This window comes from Oryza glaberrima, chromosome 7, assembly GCF_000147395.1.
Source record: "Oryza glaberrima chromosome 7, OglaRS2, whole genome shotgun sequence".
NCBI lineage: Eukaryota > Viridiplantae > Streptophyta > Magnoliopsida > Poales > Poaceae > Oryza > Oryza glaberrima.
The window spans coordinates 16,521,522-16,541,903 of NC_068332.1; the positions used below are offsets into that span (position 1 = coordinate 16,521,522).

At 42.7% G+C, this 20,382-nt stretch overlaps 1 protein-coding gene across 1 annotated transcript; it reads right to left on the bottom strand.

The window, feature by feature from the left end:
* Window positions 1–7,790: 7,790 nt before the first annotated feature.
* Window positions 7,791–10,211, bottom strand: LOC127780593 (uncharacterized). Its single transcript, XM_052307514.1, has 7 exons — window positions 10,074–10,211; window positions 9,866–9,931; window positions 9,742–9,795; window positions 9,551–9,658; window positions 9,389–9,476; window positions 9,172–9,288; window positions 7,791–9,084 (listed from the first exon to the last, which is right to left on the bottom strand). The coding sequence occupies exons 2-7, from the start codon at window positions 9,904–9,906 to the stop codon at window positions 8,464–8,466; spliced, it is 1,029 nt and encodes a 342-aa protein (XP_052163474.1). The 5' UTR covers window positions 9,907–9,931; window positions 10,074–10,211; the 3' UTR covers window positions 7,791–8,463.
* Between the last annotated feature and the right edge of the window lie 10,171 nt (window positions 10,212–20,382).

Sequence of the window (20,382 nt, forward strand, 5' to 3'; positions counted from 1 at the left end):
CAAACTTCAAAACTTTGACCAGTAATTTAATATTACAATAAATTTATACAATCTATTAAGTTGTGATATTAATAGTCAAGGTTTTTAAAGTTAAGTTTAATATTATGCTAAACATCAATTATTTATGACCGAAGGAAGCGGACAGTAAACATTTTGTTATGAGAATAATCAATGAACATCATCAATAATAGGACTTTTTGGTGTATACAATATTATTACAAGAGATTACTGCGATGTGAGCCATGCGCCCTGTAACAAAGCAGCTAACGGAGAGACATTAGTTAGTATGGGTATACTCAAAATATATTTAAGTTATTTAGTATTACCTCCGATTTACCTCCGTTTTAGGTTATAAGACTTTCTAGCATTGTTCATATTCATATAGATGTTAATTAATCTAGACACACATATATATCTAGATTTATTAACATATATATGAATATGGGTAATACTAGACAATCTTATAGCTAAAACAGAGGAAGTACTATACATTAAGATCGAGAAGAAAATACTTTAGTGTTCCTCGTTAAGTGGATGGTTGGGTGAGATGATGGTTAGAAGTACCATGTGTTGGTATTTTTTAACGACATTATTAGAAATATAATTTCCAGTAATGGCGTAGAAATACTTCTGGTATATTATAGTTATAGAGTTCATCCGCAAGCGCACGGATATACCATTGTAGCATTTCACCCGAGAGTATTCTAAGGGTATCGTATTTATTTTATCCTGTAGGAAGATCATGTAGAGAGAACTCAACTAATAATTTATATATTACTTGTGATAATTATATTCTAAGCAGGGGTTAAGATAATCCAAGGGTAGAGTGACACACAAGCATTTCTACTCATTCTCATAATACTTTATCTAAGCTAGGTGGAAAGAAAAGAGAAAAGAAATCTATTCCTATACTTCTAATATACATAGTATACATACATTCTAGTTAACTGATATACTAGCTAATACCCTCTATCCGATGCCCTCCTGGTACTTCGAGAAGCCACCCCTGACTGCCGAGTTCCTTACGACAGCCCATCATGATCATCTAACCGGGGCTAAATACGGAGGAATACCCTCCCCAGGAAATGAACTTAGGATTATATATAGGCGCGGAGGAATACCCGTACTGAGCTGTCACCATCAGCGGCCCACCTCTCATCCGTAATATATAACCCCAAATAATGATATCTCGTAATCTAGACAAACGTCTAAACTACCAGATACTACTATAATATCATCGTCATGACATAGAGTAATTACATAAGCAAACACTATACCCGCACCAAAGCATCTCCCAGATAAGCTAGCCGTATATTCAGTATAACAAGAACATAATGTAAAGTTGGAACTCATATACTCGGAAAGTATTTCAATACCATAAATGTATATAGAAGAGTATTCTAATAAAAATACAAAGCTTACAAAAGAGGAAAGGAAAGCTACTAGAGCCATACCCGAACTCTTCCGACGGCTTCCGAACTCCTGATTCCTATTATATTTCTATTCCACCAGCTAGATACTACTAAACTAAACTTGAGAGGAATGAGAGAGCTCTTTTTTGAGGTGTGTGTGTGAAGTGAGAAGAGGAGCTCCTTTTATAGGCAAGTAATGACGGTTGTGACGGTTGGAATGGTCGGTAATACCCTCCAACCGCCATTGGGGGTCAATCCCAGTTGTCCATCCAAACCCTGCATCCATCGGCGCCACGGGAGGTTCGGCCGAACCAGGGGCCGGCCCAACCTGGCCCATATTCGGCAGGTGGCCTCCTCTGTTGTTCTCCTCCGTAGACTTGTGAATTTTGGCCCATTGTGTTGTGTCAATTCTGAGTTCTTGGCCCATTCATACATAAGTCTATCTCTCAACATCGTCCAATTGATTTATCATTAAAGTTGATGTCGATTCTCTTTCATTTTATTGTCATTCTCTGCAAAAGGTTAGTATACCTAATACTAGTGGAATATTATTGCTCTAACATATTTATGCATTGCAAGGATCACTAGTTGGTAATATTAACGGTCGAAACTGATCGATAACGACCGTCAACACTAAGATGGAAAAAAAATTGAATCGAAGATGACTGAGGCTGCGTTCGGGAGGAGAGGTTGGGAACCCCTTCTCCCTGGCATGCAAAACTAAGCACGTATTATTGCATGATTAATTAAGTATTAACAAATTATTTTTTGAAAAATGAATTAATATATTTTTAAAAAACAACTTTCGTATTGAAATTTTTTTTTAAAAAAAACACACCGTTTAGCAGTTTGAAAAGCATGCACACGGAAAAAGAGATAGATGAGTTGGGAAAACTGAGGGAAGAACCCGGCCTGAAGAGACTACTAGTAGTCTAAGAGCAAGTATAACAATGAGCTATAAGCCTACTACAAGCTTACGTGAAGGGGAGAGGTAAAAAAAAAAATCAAGGGTGTTAGCTCATATGCAAGAGTTAGCTTAACACAAACTCCAAGGCAAATACATTAAATGCATAAGTTAGAGATATAGAGAGGAGAAGAAAATAGTAGCCAACCTTATAGCTAATTTATTATATATGTTGGCTTTAAGATGAGCTAATAGTAATAAGTGAGCTCTACTATTATCATTGCTTTAAGGCTGTGTTCTTCCCTTAGTTTTCCTAACTCACTCTCTCGTTTTCCGCATGCACGTTTTTCAAACTACTAAACGGTGTGTTTTCTGCCAAAAGAATTTCTATACGAAAGTTATTTTAAAAAATCACATTAATCCATTTTTCAAAAGAAAAGTTAATACTTAATTAATTGTGCAATAATACATGCTTTGTTTTGCATGTCGGGAAGGAGGGTTCCCAACCCCTCCTCTCGAGCACAGCCTAAATAGTGCTAGAAGTCATAAAGGTTAGGTGGAACAATAAGGTTGCTCAATTAGCAAATGGTATGATTTACATAACAAGATATACTAGTTGACATCCCGTGTGTTGCTATGGGACTTACTTAAAATCAGATGGTGAATGAAATGTAATCTTAAGCATAGAGATGGCTTTCTACAATAAGAATTTGTTTTTCTTAACAACCCTACAAATTTAAAGATAATTTAAGTACCAACTTTCAGCATAAAACTGCAGAAGATGTGGCATGGTCTAAACTCGTAATTAAGCTAACAAACAATGAATTGTAAATGTTGTGGGTTGCAGTACAAATTGTACAATATAGAATGCATCAATGTGTTTGGTGAGAAACTATATAAAACGTTTAAATGGACTTTAGCCTATCCAACTATCCATACTTCGTATCTGAGATGAATGATTCAAATTCATTGTACCGTTCCACAGGTACCCAAAAGTTCAATAAATATTATGTACAAATTCAGTAAAGAAAAATAATATGAATCGTGTTAAAATAAAGAAATAAGAGAATAATTGAGGAAGACAGAAATATATAGCTTCAATAACACATATTGAGATCTGCAGAATCAAAAAAAAAAGGTGCCCTAATTAGAGAAGAAAATATATTTGTGTCTTCAGAAAAAACACCTCGGTTGGTCTGCTTTTTGTGTTAATATTCTTGTACTACTCTAAGCCTCCAACAACTCTGTGTTTAGTAATCAGTAAACCAAATCAATACAACATGTTGCTGGCTTAATGCATTCATGAAAAGAATACTGCATAAAACTTAGGTAGTTAGGTTCTACAATTTTAGAAACCTGACAACATCAGAAGCGGCAAAACTTCTTCCTAAAACTATTATGTACGCGGTATTGGCAAGGATAAAAAAAAAATGAAGAACAACATATGGAGGAATGAAGACATAAGTGCAACTTTCAATTACCTACCTGAGGAGCTAATTTTGATCTTCGCCTCAATCACTGGAACCACCAAATATAGATCGCCCATTTGCAAACTAAGGTGGTGTTTGGTTGGAGGGATTAAAGTGGGGCTAAACTTTAGCCCCTATAGGGACTTATGTTTCTGAGTTTAGCCCCTCTCTCCCAAACACCCCCTAATTCTTGAGTGACTATATTTGGGTCATGTTTGGTTCCATGGGCTAATTATTAGCCCTCACCATTTAGCCCTGAATTAGCCCCAAGAATCCAAACAGGTGGGCTCAGTTGGAGCTAAAGTGAATTAGCACCTTCAAAACATTAGCCCCTCTAAGGGGTGCTAATGGGACTAATTTTCTGTGGGGACCATATAAAAACAGCCTTATGTCCCCCTCTCTCTGCTCTCTCTCTACTCTCTCTTTACCTTTTAGCCCTAAATTAACCCATGAATCCAAACATGTCACCCTAAATATTAGAAATAGCTCTTAAAATTAGTCTTGGGCTAATCTTTCAAACAGGGCCTTGCTCCCTTAGTCCCTTAGGTAGTTAGGTCTCGAGTAACTATATTTGCTCCCTTAGGTCGCTGCCTACCCGAGTGGCGTGAAGCCGAGCGGCGGCGTCGACGGTACGTGTGTATCCAGGGGAGTTGTGGGCTAAGGGGAAGGTGGAGTGGAAGTATAACCGGGCCAAACTTCCAACTTGAGCCTTGTGTTATGTGGGGCTGTTAAACAAACATAGATCTAAGGAATAAGTTCACTTAGGGTGTGTTTGGATGGAGGGTTTTGGGTGGATAGGACATGGCGGCCCATTTTTTGTGGGTGTTTGGTTGGTGGGCGGGAGTGGGATAGGGCGGTCCGGAGGGGAATATTCTCCCCAGATGCTGGATGGATGAATCCCGCCGATTTGCTCGGATTTGGCCGCCCGAGCGAGCGGGCGAGTCGGGTGAGCGGTCACATCACCGCGTGGAGAGAGAGAGAGAGAGAGAGAGCGCTGGCTGGTGCCCGGCAACGACGACGACGATGTGCTGCGGCCGGTAGGAGGGAGCAGCGGCGAGCGCTGGCGGCGACGGCGATGCTGATGTGGGCCGACGACGACATGCTGCAGCCGAAGGGAGCAGCAGCGAGCGCGGCGGCGACGGCGATGCCGATGCGGGCCGCCCGAGCGACGACGACGACGACGTGCTGCGGCCGGGAGGAGGGAGCAGCGGCGAGCACTGGCGCGGGCGACGAGGGCGGCGGCGACGGCGATGCCAATGCGTGCCCGGCGATGACGACGACGACGACGACGTGCTGCATCGGTGGGAGGAGGGAGCAGCGGCGAGCCGGTGAGAGGAGGCGGCGGCGGAGGAGAGGGGAGGAGGCGCGAGGTCCCGGCCGGCGGGAGGAGGCGGCGATGGCGGCCGGGGGGGGGGGGAGGCACGAGGGAGGCGCCGGCGGGAGAAGGCGCCGGCGGCGGTGAGCCCTGCCCAGATCCAGTCGGCTTTTTTCCTTTTTTTTCTTTTTTTTCTATGTGTATTTATAATGAAGATAGTAGTGTAAATTGTTGGAAATTTTATGATTTGTATTGTGTATTAATTTGATGGGGTTATACTCACCAATCTCAAATAAGAGATGACCACATCTACAAATTCATCCTACTCCCTCCAACCAAACAAAAAATTGGATCACCAAATTTATCTTCATCCCTACAACCAAACAAAAGACTAGATCGCCATATTCGCTCAACCAAACAAAAAACTGGATCGCCATATCGAACAAAATATGGACCGCCATATCCCATCCAATCTTGACTGTGAACCAAACACACCCTTAGTGACCCTCAAAAGTAATCGAAATCTAATCCGTGACCCTAAACTACAAAACCGGATATCTCGACTCCCAAACTCTTAAAACCGGTGCAATTTGATTCCCTTGGCGGTTTTGGAAGGCAGTTTTACTGACGTGGCGCCTACGTGGCGGTATTGACCGGATCTCATCTACACGTGGCGTTGACGTGACGTTTAGGTGGTATTTAGAATTAAAAAAATATATATGGGACCCATTTATCATTACACCCAAAAGAAATTGTGGGACCCACGTGTCCCTTCTCTCTCCCTCCTCCCTCCAGTTCCTTCTCCTCCTCGCCGCTCCCTTTCTCTCTCTCTCGCGGTGGGCGGCGAGGGCCGGAGTGGCGGCGGGCGGAGACGGCGGCGAGCGGCGGAGGCGCGGGCGTGGCGCGGCGGCCTGCGAGCAGCAGGAGGACGGGGGGCAGCGACAGCGGAAGGCACACGCGGCGGGGTTAACGACGACAACGTCCTCCACCGTCACCGTCGCCGCCCGCCGTCACGTGACCTCCTTCTCCGCCTCCTCCGCTTCATCGCCATCCATATCAACATCAAATAGTTACTGCTAACTCGCGCATTTACAGGAAAAAAAAACTAATCTTAGCATAGTTGCATCACCCCCTCATCCAAAACCAAAATCTACTCCTCACCTTTCCATAGACAAATCATTCGCATGCATCAAAAAGAGAAAAGGAAAGAGAACAAAGGAAAGAGATCCCCAAATGCAATGCATCCACCAAAACCTTCCATTTGCAGCAAAGCAAGATTTAGTGTATTTGTAGGACAGAAAGATCTGGCAAGACGACAACTACTGGCCTATAGCTGCGTGCAGATGGCCGCCGGATCCAACGAAGTAGCAGAGCAAGCTTGGAATTGAGAAGAAAACATCCCTGCGGTCCAGCAAGGGCGACACCGTTGGGCTTGCTCACCGCCTCCTGCTCACCGCGGATCCTGCTTGTTGCGGCTTGGTCGGGTCACCGATGACGGCTGTTGCCTGCCACCGCCTGGCTGGCGCACCGATGCCACCGCCGTTGCCGCTCTAGTGCTTGCCGCCGCCACTCCCGCGCCTCTGCCGCTCGCAGGCCGCCGCGCCACGCCGGCGCCTCCGCCGCTCGCCGTTATCTCCACCCGCCGCCGCTCGAGAGAGAGACAGAGCGGCGAGGAGGAGAAGGAACTGGAGGGAGGGGAGAGAGAGAAGGGACACGTGGGTCCCACAATTTCTTTTGCGTGTCAATGACAAATGGGTCCCACACATATTTTTAATTCTAAATGCCACATAAACGCCACGTGTAAAGGAGACCCGGTCAATACCGCCACGTAGGCGCCACGTCAGCAAAACCACCCTCCAAAAACGCCAAGAAAGACAAATTGCACCGGTTTTAAGGGTTTGGGGGGTCGAGATATCCGGTTTTATAGTTTAGGTTCACGGATTAGATTTTGATCACTTTTGAGGGTCACTAAGTGAACTTATTCCTAGATCTAACGTTGCATATATGATAGACTTGTTGATCTGGCGGCTGTGGGTACTAGATGACGTGGCTTGCTCCTAGAGCTGCTTTATAGCCCTAATAGCACTTAGTGGGTTCCAATTATATAGGAAGAAAGGATAACTATATACTCCCTCCGTCCCATAATATAAGTGATTTTGAGTTTTTGTTTGTACTGTTTGACCACTCGTTTTATTCAAAAAATTTATGCAAATATAAAAAAATAAAAAGTTGTGCTTAAAGTACTTTAGATAATAAAGTAAGTCAAAAAAAATAATTCTAATTTTTTTAATAAGACGAGTGGTTAAAGAGTGCAAGTAAAAACTCAAAATCCCTTATATTATGGGACGGATGGAGTATTAGCATAAAAATGCATATTGACTTAATATGTATAATATTTTATTAGAAAACCTTTTTGGAAGGCGAGGAGTCACGTAGGTTTTGGTTTGATAAGCTGCTTTAATACTCCCTGCGTCCTAAAATATAAGTATTTTTAGCTGTGAATATGAATAACTGTGTATCCAGATTTATAGCCAAAAGTTGTTAGATTTTAGGATGGAGGTAGTAGAAATTTGGAGCAAGTTTTTTGTAATAAAAAAACAAAAATGTTCTACACAGGATCATGACGTCCAAGTCCAACTCTCGTACTACCACGACGATGGCGTATGCGCGAAGTTATCTCTTTGGACTATTTGGACTATGATCTAAATCTCCGTCTCGAGTTCCTGCTTGTCCTTTTAGTTGTATGCTGGTCATATAGTATCTTGGATGTATATAGCAGTGTAGTAGAAAAACTATGGCGGGTATTTTCCGACCCTAATTTTGTTAATCAAAGTTGGCATAATAAGTTATACTAAATCATACTCTCTCCATTTTCACTTATTTGACATTGTTAGTCCAACGTCAAAACCAAAAAACAAAAACAAACAGAGGGAACATGTATTTTGAAGATAGCACAAGAGGCTGGAACAAGTACTTTACTGTTCAACATGAAAAAAGTTTTTTCGCAGTGCATGCAGGATCCCAACTGTGTTCAAAGTTACCATAGAATTGTTGGCATTTTGAAGACAGTACAAAAGTCTAAAACAAGCATTGTTGCCCTTCAAGAGTCCAGACGAGAGAGGATCTTGTCGCACACTTCATTCACATTACCGATCCTTTTCTCAATTTGGTTCAACTTCAATTGGTGCTCTGAGTGAAGCTGATCTTGTTTCCTAGATACATTTTCCTCCAGATGGTTATGTTTCATCACAATACTTTCTTCAATGTCATTTTGTTTCTGGTGACAATTTCTAACTGCCGACAACACTTCCTCTGCTACACGTCTATGACGGTCTGCCATCTCTTCGTACTTCAGCTTAAACCCTAACAGTTCCTTCTCAATTTGTTCAATCTTTTTGTGTGGATCATCTTGGACCTCTGATATCTAGTCACTCCCTCCTGAACTCCCTCAAAATTAGCTTGCATTGCTAGCATGCCATGATCTAACCAATATTGCAAAGTATCCTGTTTGTTGAAGATGTTTGAAAGTTTTGTATCTACATCAGATAACTCTGCTTTGCATTCCTCGGCCTTTTCATTCAGCTGGTTCAGTTTCAGCATAAGTTTCTCTTCAAATGGTGTATCATCTTCCTGCTCCTCTTCAGACATTTCCTCATCGGTGAGGTCTTTGTCACCTTTCACATCAGATGCAGCAGATGTAGGGTCACTTTTCTGGTTACCATAAGTGGGCTCCTCCACATCAGATTGTTCACTTGGGTCATCACCTAAATCATCAGAGCTGCCGCTGACTGAGATAGAGGAGATTGACTCTACATCAAAATCATGTACGCACCCCGGAGGGGAATCACTGTAACCAGGGATAAAATAATTTTTTTCCTTGACGTAGTTCCTTGTGGGTTCTGGGATAACCTCACCATCGATTATTTCCCAGGCAATAACAAAACCGTCATTTCCAGCAATTGATATAACAGGATTTTCGCCAACCTGGGGGAAGGGAAGGGAGGGAGGGGTACTTTAACAGTCCAATGTTTATATGGAAAGAAACATACCAACAATAAGAAACAAACTTACTGGTGGATGGGCATGACTCCAACCAACGCAAGTGATTGGTCCTGAGATGTCAATAGAGTTGATGTTGCTCCATCGATAATAAAGAATATCAAACTGACCCATTGAAGGAGCTGGGGTCTGAAAAGATGATATCACAAGTTCATTTGTTAAGTTGTTGATAGGATCAAATATTTTGCAACATGCAAAGTATAGATTGTCAGTATCAAAAAACATATACCTCTTCATTTTGAACAGGAAGCTCATACGCTTTCCATGTATAGATACACATAGACCCCATGGATGATCCCGTAGCTAGGAAATTGGAGCTGCAAAAGTATCCATGTTATCAAATATGGCAAGATAAAATATTGATCAATAAAAATACATGAGCATGACCTACCTTCCCCAGTCCAAGGATATGACATTTTCACAATGATCCTTTAATGATACAGCACCATATTTTTTCCTGATTATGCCATCATCCTTCACATACTCCACTTCACTCAGCCTGTAAGTCGACTTGTCATATATTATATACCAATATAATTGAAAGAAATATATAATGATTAAAAAAGTGCATATGGTGTACACCTTGCTTCCCCCCCGTATTCATACGTGCATGAAAAAACCATCAAACATTCTTGCCTGTAAATAGTTAACCCATTAGTTTACATAAAATCATATTTTTGGAATATCTGCAAGAAACAAAACGTACACTATAACAGCGAGGAAGTCCCCATCTGCACTGAAACGCATATCCGTGATGCCTGTCACACAGGTGCTGCAAGACCAAAGATTATGTTCAAAATGTTACCTATAAGCCTAGTCACCTAAAAAGACAGATTTTGCAAGCTCGGCCCAATCTACCAACAAATCAAACCCAACATACCAAAAACCACTGCAGCAATAGGTTGTGTACTTACATAGTATACAGTAGCGTCCAATCGAATGATCTAGAGTCTTCAGCCCAAACTGATATTGCATCTGATGTGGTTGATGCAGAGAGTATACATTTCTGGGTTGAATGGAATGTGGCAGTGAAGGATTCTTTGTACCCACAGCTTTAATGTCCTTCAGAATGTACCTCTTTCTCATCAACGAAAGCTGCTTTAGAATAACCATGTTTTTTCCTGGGTGCCTAGCATCTGATTTAATGGTTGTCAGCAAGTATAAGCCAGAACTATCCCATGATAACGCTGAAACTCCACCTCCAACCTGTTGTGACAAATGTGATTTAAACATGACTAAGCCAAATAGCAGAGGCCAAGGTACATTCAACAGTTGCAACTGCCAACTCACTACTATCCACTATATGCGAGATATTGTTACCTTGATTTTTTTTATCATCTGAAAAGTTCTGTCGTTACATTGTAGCAAAATTACCGTACCTCCTTCTCTAGGTGCACATCCATAACCTACAGCAAGAATTTTCTCCCTCTGAGTGCTCCATCTGACAGCAACTATGTTTGATCCTTGTGAAGGTTTGCGTTTGTGCTGCACAGAAAAGAAGCAATCCTAAAAATATTAGATTGTGGTAAAAAAAAAACACACTAGCTAAAGCCTAAATGATACATAGTCATACCAACTGACTCCACTTTATTCCATCATGACCATAGATTCTCAATTGTTTCTTAGTAGAGAAAGCAATCATTTTGTGAAACTCCCCTCCAGGATTCGGGTTCCAGTCCATCGAAAGTATTTTTGGCCTTTTTTTCCTTCTTACTTGCTGCCCGAAAACGGGAAAAGAAACGAAGTTGTTTTTTCACCATGCCTGCATGCAATCAAAGGAAAGGGTATATTGAATCAACATCGACATACCAAGCTTGCACATGAGTAGAACATCACAAGAGAAAATGCCCCATTTCTAAAAGTGCAGGACACATACCTGCTGTATTTTCTTGTTAAGCAAAAAGTAGTAGCACCAATCTGTGTATTGACACCAGGAGAGAGTGATTGTCTAATAGGCAAAAGCTGAAACAAAGAAGATAAAAGAGAAAGCATTGTGCAGCTAATGAACGACTGAAGAAAAATATTGGGAAGACCAAAGGAGAAAAATAGAGAAAATTCCTTAGATGGCCACTAAAAGTCACTCCAATTCCTTATTTGCCACTGAGAAATGTTGCTTCCCTTATATGTGAGGGAATCACATTATTCAGTGGCAAATAAGAAATTGTGATTAGTAACGCTAATCTTATAAATTGTGGAGGTAAAAAAAAACTCGCGCTGAAAATTGTGTGAACCGCCCCACTACTAGCACTAGTAGATGAATATGTTGCCTTGCAATCACTGAAACTACATAGTAGATGACTAGCAACAGTAAGCCCATGATTACAGTTAATTTCACATCACTTTTCCACAACAGAGTAATGACTAGCAACAGTAAGCCCATGATTACAGTTAATTTCACATCACTTTTCCACAAGAGAGTAAATCTAAGATGAGGCCATGGGGCAGAGGGTAACTTACCTTGATGGGGAGCAAGTTTGGGCAGCAGATGTAAATGGGAAAAGAGGGTGGCGGACTGACGTCAGAAGCAAGCAGGTCAAGGCCAGCGGCGACCACGAATCCCGGCAGCTACCCTCACCAGATCTAGATCTGCAGTGCCCAATTGACCAAAATATTTGTGAATCTGGTCTACATTTGTTGGTGAATGGAGGGAGGAGGAAGATGACCTGCAGGATGCCGCCGCCGTAGTCAGGAGATGCAATGGCGGATGTCGTCGCGAGCGAGGGAGACCGGGCGCGTGCGGGCGGCGTCGCAAACAGACGACGGTGAAGCTCCCCGATCTGATGAGCCGTGCCGCAATCTGGCCCCGGGAGGAGGAGATGGCGGAGCCGAGGGGCGACGGAGCGCTACGTACGGCGTCGCGACGCGACGGCTTGCGCGAATTAAGCTGGGGAGGACGCCGGTGGCGGTGGAGCAGTAAGATTGGGCGGCGCGGAGCTACACGGTAAACGGAATGGGCTCGCGTGTATGCTCGGCGGAGCAGGAGCAGGATGGGGATTACGGCCTGTTTGATACAGTTCCAACTCTTAAATTTAGCTTCAGTAGTTGGGTCTGGAGTGAAGTCCCAGCTCCACAACTCTAGTTTATTTTGTGAGAGAGCTCCACCCAGCTCCACTCCCGGTTTTGGTGGAGCTGAAACTGTTTGGCTGAGCTCCAGCTCCAAGAGGGGTGAAGATGGAGCTGGAGCTATGCCAAACAGACCCTTAAGGGCATCTTTGGTACAGCTCCAACTCTGCAGTGGAGTTGTGAAGCTTTCTAAACCCAGCTTCACTTCCTAAATCCAGCTCCATAATTTTATGAGAGAGCTTCACTCCCAGTTTTGATGGAGCTGAAACTGTTTGGCTGAGCTCCAGCTTTAGAAGGGGTGGAGCTGAAGCCAGAGCTGTGCCAAACAGGCCAAATATTTTCAACATAATTCTTTTTAACGTTTTTTTAGTAACTATAAATAAATATATAAAATTTTTACCTATAAATTAATTTTTATTTTCTAATAAAGTGTTTTGGTTTATTAGGAAACATGCGCAACCGATGAGGTCCAAAGCTTTCCTGCCGCCACCTTGAAGCAACTGCTATAAACGTATAAGGCCCCCTCTGATTCAAAGGAAAACTATAGAAATTTTAAGGCCTCTTTGATTTAAAGGAATACTAAAGGATTTTTTGGAGGAATAGAATTCCAAAGGATTTTTTCCTTCAAGCGTTTTGATTCATAAGAAATGCAAGTATAAGTTCCATAGGATTGCATTCCTATGAGTGGATTCCAAAGGAAACTAAAAAAAGAGGTCAAACCTCTTGGAATTCTTCCTCGCGCGAAAAGGGATGTACAGATCCCTTTGTTTTCCCTATGCCTCTATCAAAGGATCTTTCTACGTTTTCCTCTGTTTTCTCTTCCCGTAGGATTTGAAAATCCTATGACTTCAAATCTTGTGTTTTTTTCTATTCCTGCGTTTTTCCTATCCTGCGAATCAAAGGGGCCTTAGAGGATTTTATTCCTATAGGAACTTTTCCTATATAGCCATATGAATCAAATGAATGGATCTTATGGAATCCTATGAAATTCATATGAAATGCCTAATGCCATGCAAGTTTTGGAGGAATTCTCTCTTCTAATTCATATGAAAACTTTCGTTTGAGTCTTTATCTCTCCTCTAATTCCTGGGGTCCAATCAAACGGCCATTCCTGTGTTTTTTCTGTATTTTACAATCCTCTGTTTTACACTTACATTTCTATCAAAATACTACATTTTTCCTATTCCTATGTTTTCTCATTCCTGCGATTCAAAGGGGCCCTAAACCTTTTAAGCACTTATTCCTACACTAGATATACACCCTCCGTCCTAGAATAAGTTCATTATGAAGGAATTTCATAGGATTGAAATTCCATAGGAAATTTTCCTATGTGGCCCTTTGATTCAAAGGATTGAAGTTTTCCAAATCCTATAAAATTCCTATGGAATGACTTATAGCATATAGGTTTTGGAGGAAATTTAGGTCCAACCTCTTGGGAAAAATAATCCTTTGTGAGTCTATCTCTCTCATTCGATTCCTATATTTTTCCTGTGGTCCAATCAAACGATCATTCCTGTGTTTTTCCTATGTTTTGCAATCCTCTGTTTTACACTTACATTCATGTCAGAATCCTATGTTTTTCCTATTCCTCCGTTTTTTCATTCCTACTATTCAAAGGGGCCCTTAGCTTCAAACGTTTATCCCAAAATAAGTTCATTTTTAAGTAATCATTGTGAAAATAGGAAATAAATGCATTAGGAATAGATAAATAGAAAAATAGTTGCATTGGGATTTGATAAAGTGGGAGTATTTTGGTCTTTTTGTTTTTGCATTGGTATGTGTGGGATGGATGAAAAATGAACTTATTTTGGGACAACGGTTGTATCAAGTAGTACCATCTAAGCTCATTTGCGCATTATTATATGTCAATGAAAATAAAATATGATACATACTAGTATTACGAATCTGAACAAGTCTCAAAATATAAGGGATTTTCGATGGATGTGACATATCCACGTACTATGAATTTAGACGGGCTCTCTGATCAAATTTGTTTATGATATTTAGACGAGCTTTCTGATCAAATTTGTAGTAATATGATATGTCAATGAAAATAAAATATGAGAGTATTAGAGTTACTGGGATTTGTATGTTACATATAACTTATTGTACTCCATGATTCGGTCCCGTTTGAATCTAAAGATGAAGAGTAAAAGCAAACACGCAAAAAGAGATAACCATTAACACATGATTAGTTAAGTTTTAATTATTATAAACTTGGAAAATGGATTTATCTAATATAAAAAGTTTTCGGATAAAATACACCGTGTAGTAGTTTGAAAAACATGCTAATATAAATCGAGAAAAAAAATATGTATCTTTATTAAGTTAGAATGGGATAAAATACACCGTTTATTAAGTACCAGTGATAGAGATAAAATTAGAGGTAGGAGCCATTTCTATTACTCACTAAAACTAACTTGCTCTTATGCTTCGCATGGATTCCGCATCAAAAGATCAAAGGTAACAACTACATCCAACTAGTAAACAACAAGCGTAACCTAATAATCCATACAACATGGTGGTATGCAATCTTGTCGTGCCCCTTGGTTAGACAGAAAACAAAACAATAATTATAATCCATACTTTTTGTTTCTCAAAAAAAAAATTATAATCCATACTTGGCCAGCTGGCCCAATGAAAAATCGTATGCATGTCACAACGAAAAATTATGCACATCTCAAAAAAGTGAGCAAAAATAACATTTAGCATGACATGAGTACACAGCAGACAATAGCTCCAAAACTCTAGCTTGGCCTACGTTAATTACTCTGCAAACAAGCAAAATCGTCTTTAAAAACTACTAAGTTTCAACTAACAAGCAAACGACTAAAGGAAATCTCGAAATCAAGATCAAGTTCCACATCTGATCACTGCCCACTGCTCCTCTCCAATCCTGCGGGGCCGTGACGTCCAAGGACCTTCAAGGCTGCCTGGCTTCAAAGATGAGGTACAAAATGCATGGAATGAGAGCACCATGCACCACGAGCCTTTCCACCGCCTCGCAGACAAATTGAGCCGATCTGCAAAGTCCCTTAAGATATGGGCAAGGAGTGTCTGTTCAGAAATAAAACTCAAGTATCACATGGCGCTTGACATAATTCAGAGACTTGACATGGCGCAGGAGCATCGGGATTTATCGCAGGCAAAATACAGGTTGAGATTGGGCCTAAAAAGAAAGCTACTCGGCTTTGCAGTCATTGAAAGGGCACGGAAGAAGCAAGCTGCGCGCTTAACCAACATTAAAGAAGGGGTGGGGGGGCGCCAATACGAAATACTTCCACCGCAGGATAAATGCAAGGAACCGCATGAGGAAGCAGAATGGTTGGGCCATCACACACACAGAAAAGGAACACACCATTGCAGAGCACTTCCGGCATGTCATGGGAAGACGAGAGCCAAGAGCTTGCGACCTCAACTGGCAGTCTCTAGGGCTCCCCCCTACCGACCTCTCTAGGTTGGACGACCCCTTCACAGAAACAGAGATCCACAAAGCGCTAAGCGAAATGCCTATCGACAAAGCGCCAGGGCCCGATGGGTTCACAGGGAAATTCTTCAAACACTGCTAGGACATCATCAAAAGTGACATGTGGTTGTCTTCAATGCTCTGCACGACATGAGACACACACACACACTCAACCTCCTAAATTCCACCAATGTAGTTCTCATCCCCAAGAAGGAGGGTGTAACACCCTGAAAATTCGACCGATGAAATCAAAACACTAAAAATACGGATTTTCAAAAACTTTTTAAATAAATTGCATCATGCCGATTTTGTTCGACTATTTTATCGGATTCGGATTTCGGAGTTCATAGATTGCAAATAAAGAACAATTGATTAGGAATAAAACCCAAAATTAAGTAAGCAAAATAAATGACTAGAATATAACTTAAAATAAGGATGAGGTGAGATTGGAAGTAAACGAAATGTTGTCGCGACCACGGTAGCAATAATTAAATTTTAGTACGATGGAATAAGGATTAACCCTAATTAAAAATTCAAATAACCTAATTAAAAATTCAAATAAATTATATAAAAATAAAAATGGGTAATATTAATTTTAAGTGAATCCATTAGTTGGAATGACACAAATGTTGAGTAAAATTCATGGATGCAAAGATTAGAAATTATAGAATCAAATTTATAGGGGAAATAAACTAAAAGTGGAATAAATAAGAAAATGCACTGTTCATTATGGCGAAGGTGTTCGATCGCGTCCCTAGCCCTAACCCCTCCCCTGCCGCACGCGCCGCTCGCCCGCGCGCCGCCCGCCCGCCGCGCCGCCGTCGCCATCGTCGCCGTCGCGTCGCCGTCGGCCTCGCGCCCCGCGCCCGCGCGTCTCATCGCTGTCGCGTCGCCACTGCTGCGCCGCGCCGGCGTCATGTCGCCGCCTCGCGCCGCACGCCGCCCCTGCCGCGCCCCCGAGCCCCGTGCCGCCCCTGCCGCGCCGCGCCCCGAGCCCCGTGCCGCCCCTGCCGCGCCGCGCCAACGTCGCCGCGCCATCGCCATCGCCGTCGCCCGTCGCGTCGCCGCGCTGCGCGCCCGTCTCGTCGCCGCACGCCGTTGCCGCTCGGCTGTCGCGTCGCCGCTGCCGCGCCGTCGCCATCGCGCGTCGCATCACCGTCTCACGCCGCGCGCTGTCCCATCGCTGTCGCCCGTCGCCTCCGCCGCTGCTGCGTCACGCCGCTGCCGCGCCTCGCGCCGCGCGCCCCCCCTCCCCTCTTCCCTTCTCTCTTCCCCTCCCCGCGCCCTATAAAGCCGGCCGCCCCTCCCCTCTCCTCTTCTCCACCCCGGCCACCCCATCTCTCCTCCCCTTCCCTCTCCCCACGCGCCGCCGTCGTCGTGACCGCCGCGCCGCCACCTTAGTGCCGCCGCGCCACCGCCACAAAACCGCCGCGCCGCGCCGCGCTTTGCGCCGCCGTCGCCATCGTCGCCGTCGCCGCCGTCGCCAGCGCCGCCGTCGGTAAGCCGCCCCCCCCCCTCGCGTCCATTACCGTCGCCGCCGGTGGAGCAAGAGCCGAGAGAGGAGGAAGGGAGGAGCCGGGAGAGAGAAGAAGAAAAGAAAAGAAAAGAGAGAGAGAAGAAGAAAAGAAAAGAAAAGAGAGAGAGAAGAAAAGAAAAGAAAAGAGAGAGAGAAGAGAAAAGAAAAGAAAAGAGAAAGAGAGAAAAGAAAGGAAAAGTTAGGGGAAATTTAGGACACTTAAAAATATTAGAATTTAAGTATAGGATTAACGAAAATATAGTATTTGCAAAATAATGCTATAATCATAAATGTATTTAAAAACTAAACAATTAGGTGAATTATATAGATTATTGTAGATTGTTTTTAATGATCTCTACAAATGATCAATTCGCGGTAGTAATTTAGATATAATTAATTAGATGAATTCTTATAGGCTATTATAAATTATATTTGGGTAATCTCTATAAGAAATCGATTCACGATAGAAATTCGGATTTAATCACTAGGAATTTTAGACGTATATTATATTTAATCATTTAGTCATAGACTAAATTAAATCGTATAATATTATAAGATAATTTTAGGATTCCGTCCGATGTTTAGCTCGCAATAGAAATTTCGAACCTAAGATATGAATATAATACTCGGGTAGATTCAATCAAAAACTTATGCTAACCAAACATTTACACCCGCAAAATAGTTTAGAATATTTAAAATCGAAATTAGGTTTGCCTTAGTTCGCAAATAGTAAAGTTAATATAAAAGAATTGACCTTCGCATTCGACTCCCATTTGGATTTATTTGGATTTTACTTGAATTCTAACCGAATTCAAAATTGATTCTTCGCACGTACTTGTAGAGCCCGAGGGAGTTGCGGATCCAAGCGAGGACCAAGACCCGCAAGACCTTGAGCAAGGCAAGTCATCACTATTCTTTGAACATGTTGATCCCAATTGCGAAATTATTTTGTTTACAAATAAATTGCATGCAATGATGGACATCCTACTTGTGATTATGCCATGCCTTGATTATTGTTTACCCCTTATGCCTTCGTAACCATGTTTACGTATGAGTCCCTAGTCAACTATGACAAATGCTTAGAAATGCTACTCTAGATTTATGCATACTCATATTTATCAAATGCTATATGCTTGGGCAATTACCTTTGGGAAGGTAATTGAGATACGGCATGTGGAGACATGAGCGCCACATTGCCATGATATTGATGACATGATTTGTGAAAGGAAAATGAAACTAAACAAATGTTTTCGACTGGGGCGGATGGAGGATTTGGGCGGTATCCGGAAAAAGGCTAGTGCCGTCCCTGGTCAATTAAGGACCGAGCCATGAAGTTAAGCATGAAACAACCCCCGTACAACCGTACTTCTCGAATGGGTATAGACCTAGCGGAGTAGATAGCTGAGCGGAGGCAGTATCCATACATAGTGGTTTCTTGATGTGTGAGGCAGGGGCTCTACGGTGGGGCAGCCATTGGTAGGACCGCGGGGCGGATGTCTACAGTGGTGTCGCCATCGGTAGGACCCGCCATGTGAGAATCTAAACATAATTATAACTTAATGCATGTGTGAGTCCTCCCTTCCCGGGTGCGCCAGAACTCCTCTCACTGCTAGAAACCGTGTACGCCTAGAGTGTATGAGGATGTAAAGTTCATGGAGCGGGTACTGCCAATGCGAGGTTATCGAAAAGCTTTGCCGTGACGCGTCTCAGGTGTTGGGACGAGGCTCATGTGTTGGGCAGTGGCGGAGTGCGGGTAAAGTGTACATCCACTGCAGTGTGAGTAAACCAAATCTATTCGAATAGCCGTGCTCGCGGTTATTGAGCACCGGGACATGTATTACACTTGGCTAGACTCTAAATTCTTAACTTGTGTGGGATGGGATATCGCATGATGATTTCTATACTGATGGAGCCACTTCCTGAAAGGCGGGAAGGTGGACGTCCTCAGAAAACCATGACGACTCAATGGCGGGAAGCTATCCTTGGGATCACAATGGATGGTGGACAGAACCGTCATTGTTTAATATGAACACTGATACTAAAATTTGATCAGTCTATGCTAGGTCTTAGGCTTGTGAAAAGAATTACAAAACTTGCTTTGCGCAAAAGAACCATAGCCATTCCTTGAAATACTCCTTTCATATGCATTGTTGCTGTGGTGGCTTGCTGAGTACGGTTGGTACTCACCCTTGCAAATATAAAATTAATCAGAAGCAGGAGATGAAGCTTCGGAGAATCCCTATGCCTACTACCAGGAGGGAGACGAAGACGATGACGCTCAGTAGGTCCTAGTACGGTCGTTGCCTGTGGCAATGGCATGCCGCTGCCTGAATTCCGCTGCCTCATCTATTTCTGCTTTTGGATGTATTCCGGACCGCTCGGTCTGATGATTTAAGACAATGCCTGCGGGCATATGATGTAATAATTAGCACTAGACTCTCGAGTATGAGCTTTCGGTATTTCAGCTATGAACTCGTGTGTACCAGACTACTTGATCCAGGGAAATGGTACTGTTTACACGAATGATTCCTGTTATAAAAACGGGGGTCTACAGAGGGCGCAGAGGGAATAGGAGACTACAGGCTAATTAGTCTGATACATGGATTTGCCAAGCTCTTCTCCAAGGTCTTAGCCATTAGGTTGCGACCTCTGATGCACTTGCTAATCTCGACAAATCAAAGTGCCTTCATTCGTGGAAGAAGTATACATGACAATTTCATGCACGTCAGAAACATGGTCAGGAAGCACCACAGGATCAGAAGGCCGTTCCTTCTCTTCAAACTTGACATCTCTAAGGCTTTTGACTCGGTCAGATGGGACTACCTCCTCACGCTCCTTCAAAATAGAGGATTTCCGCAAAGGCATTCTACCCTTGTTAAGTCGGTGCTTACTTCGCAACCTGTTTTCCTCCTGACAGGTCTCAAAGCGTCAAAAGAATCACTTGAGGCTAGGGGTGAAAACGGTACGGAAACTTTCCGGATTTCGGACCTATTTTCAGAAACGGAATCTATCGGTCGAACTTTTTTCGGAATTTTTCAGAAACGGAAACGAATTCGGAAATATTTTCTCGAAAACGGAATCAGAAATGATAAGGGCAGTTTCCGTCGGAACTCGGAATCGGTCGGAACTTTTCGGAAATTTTGTGACTGAAATACCCTGGATTATTTTTTAAGCATTG

Excerpts from the sequence above, each read along its gene's own strand:
- LOC127780593 (XM_052307514.1), bottom strand. The coding sequence starts at position 9,906 with ATGCGTTTCAGTGCAGATGGGGACTTCCTCGCTGTTATAGT. Across the intron at positions 9,796-9,865 it reads GACTTCCTCGCTGTTATAGT|GCAAGAATGTTTGATGGTTT; the intron begins GTACGTTTTGTT and ends AACTATTTACAG. Across the intron at positions 9,289-9,388 it reads TTCCTGTTCAAAATGAAGAG|ACCCCAGCTCCTTCAATGGG; the intron begins GTATATGTTTTT and ends TCATCTTTTCAG.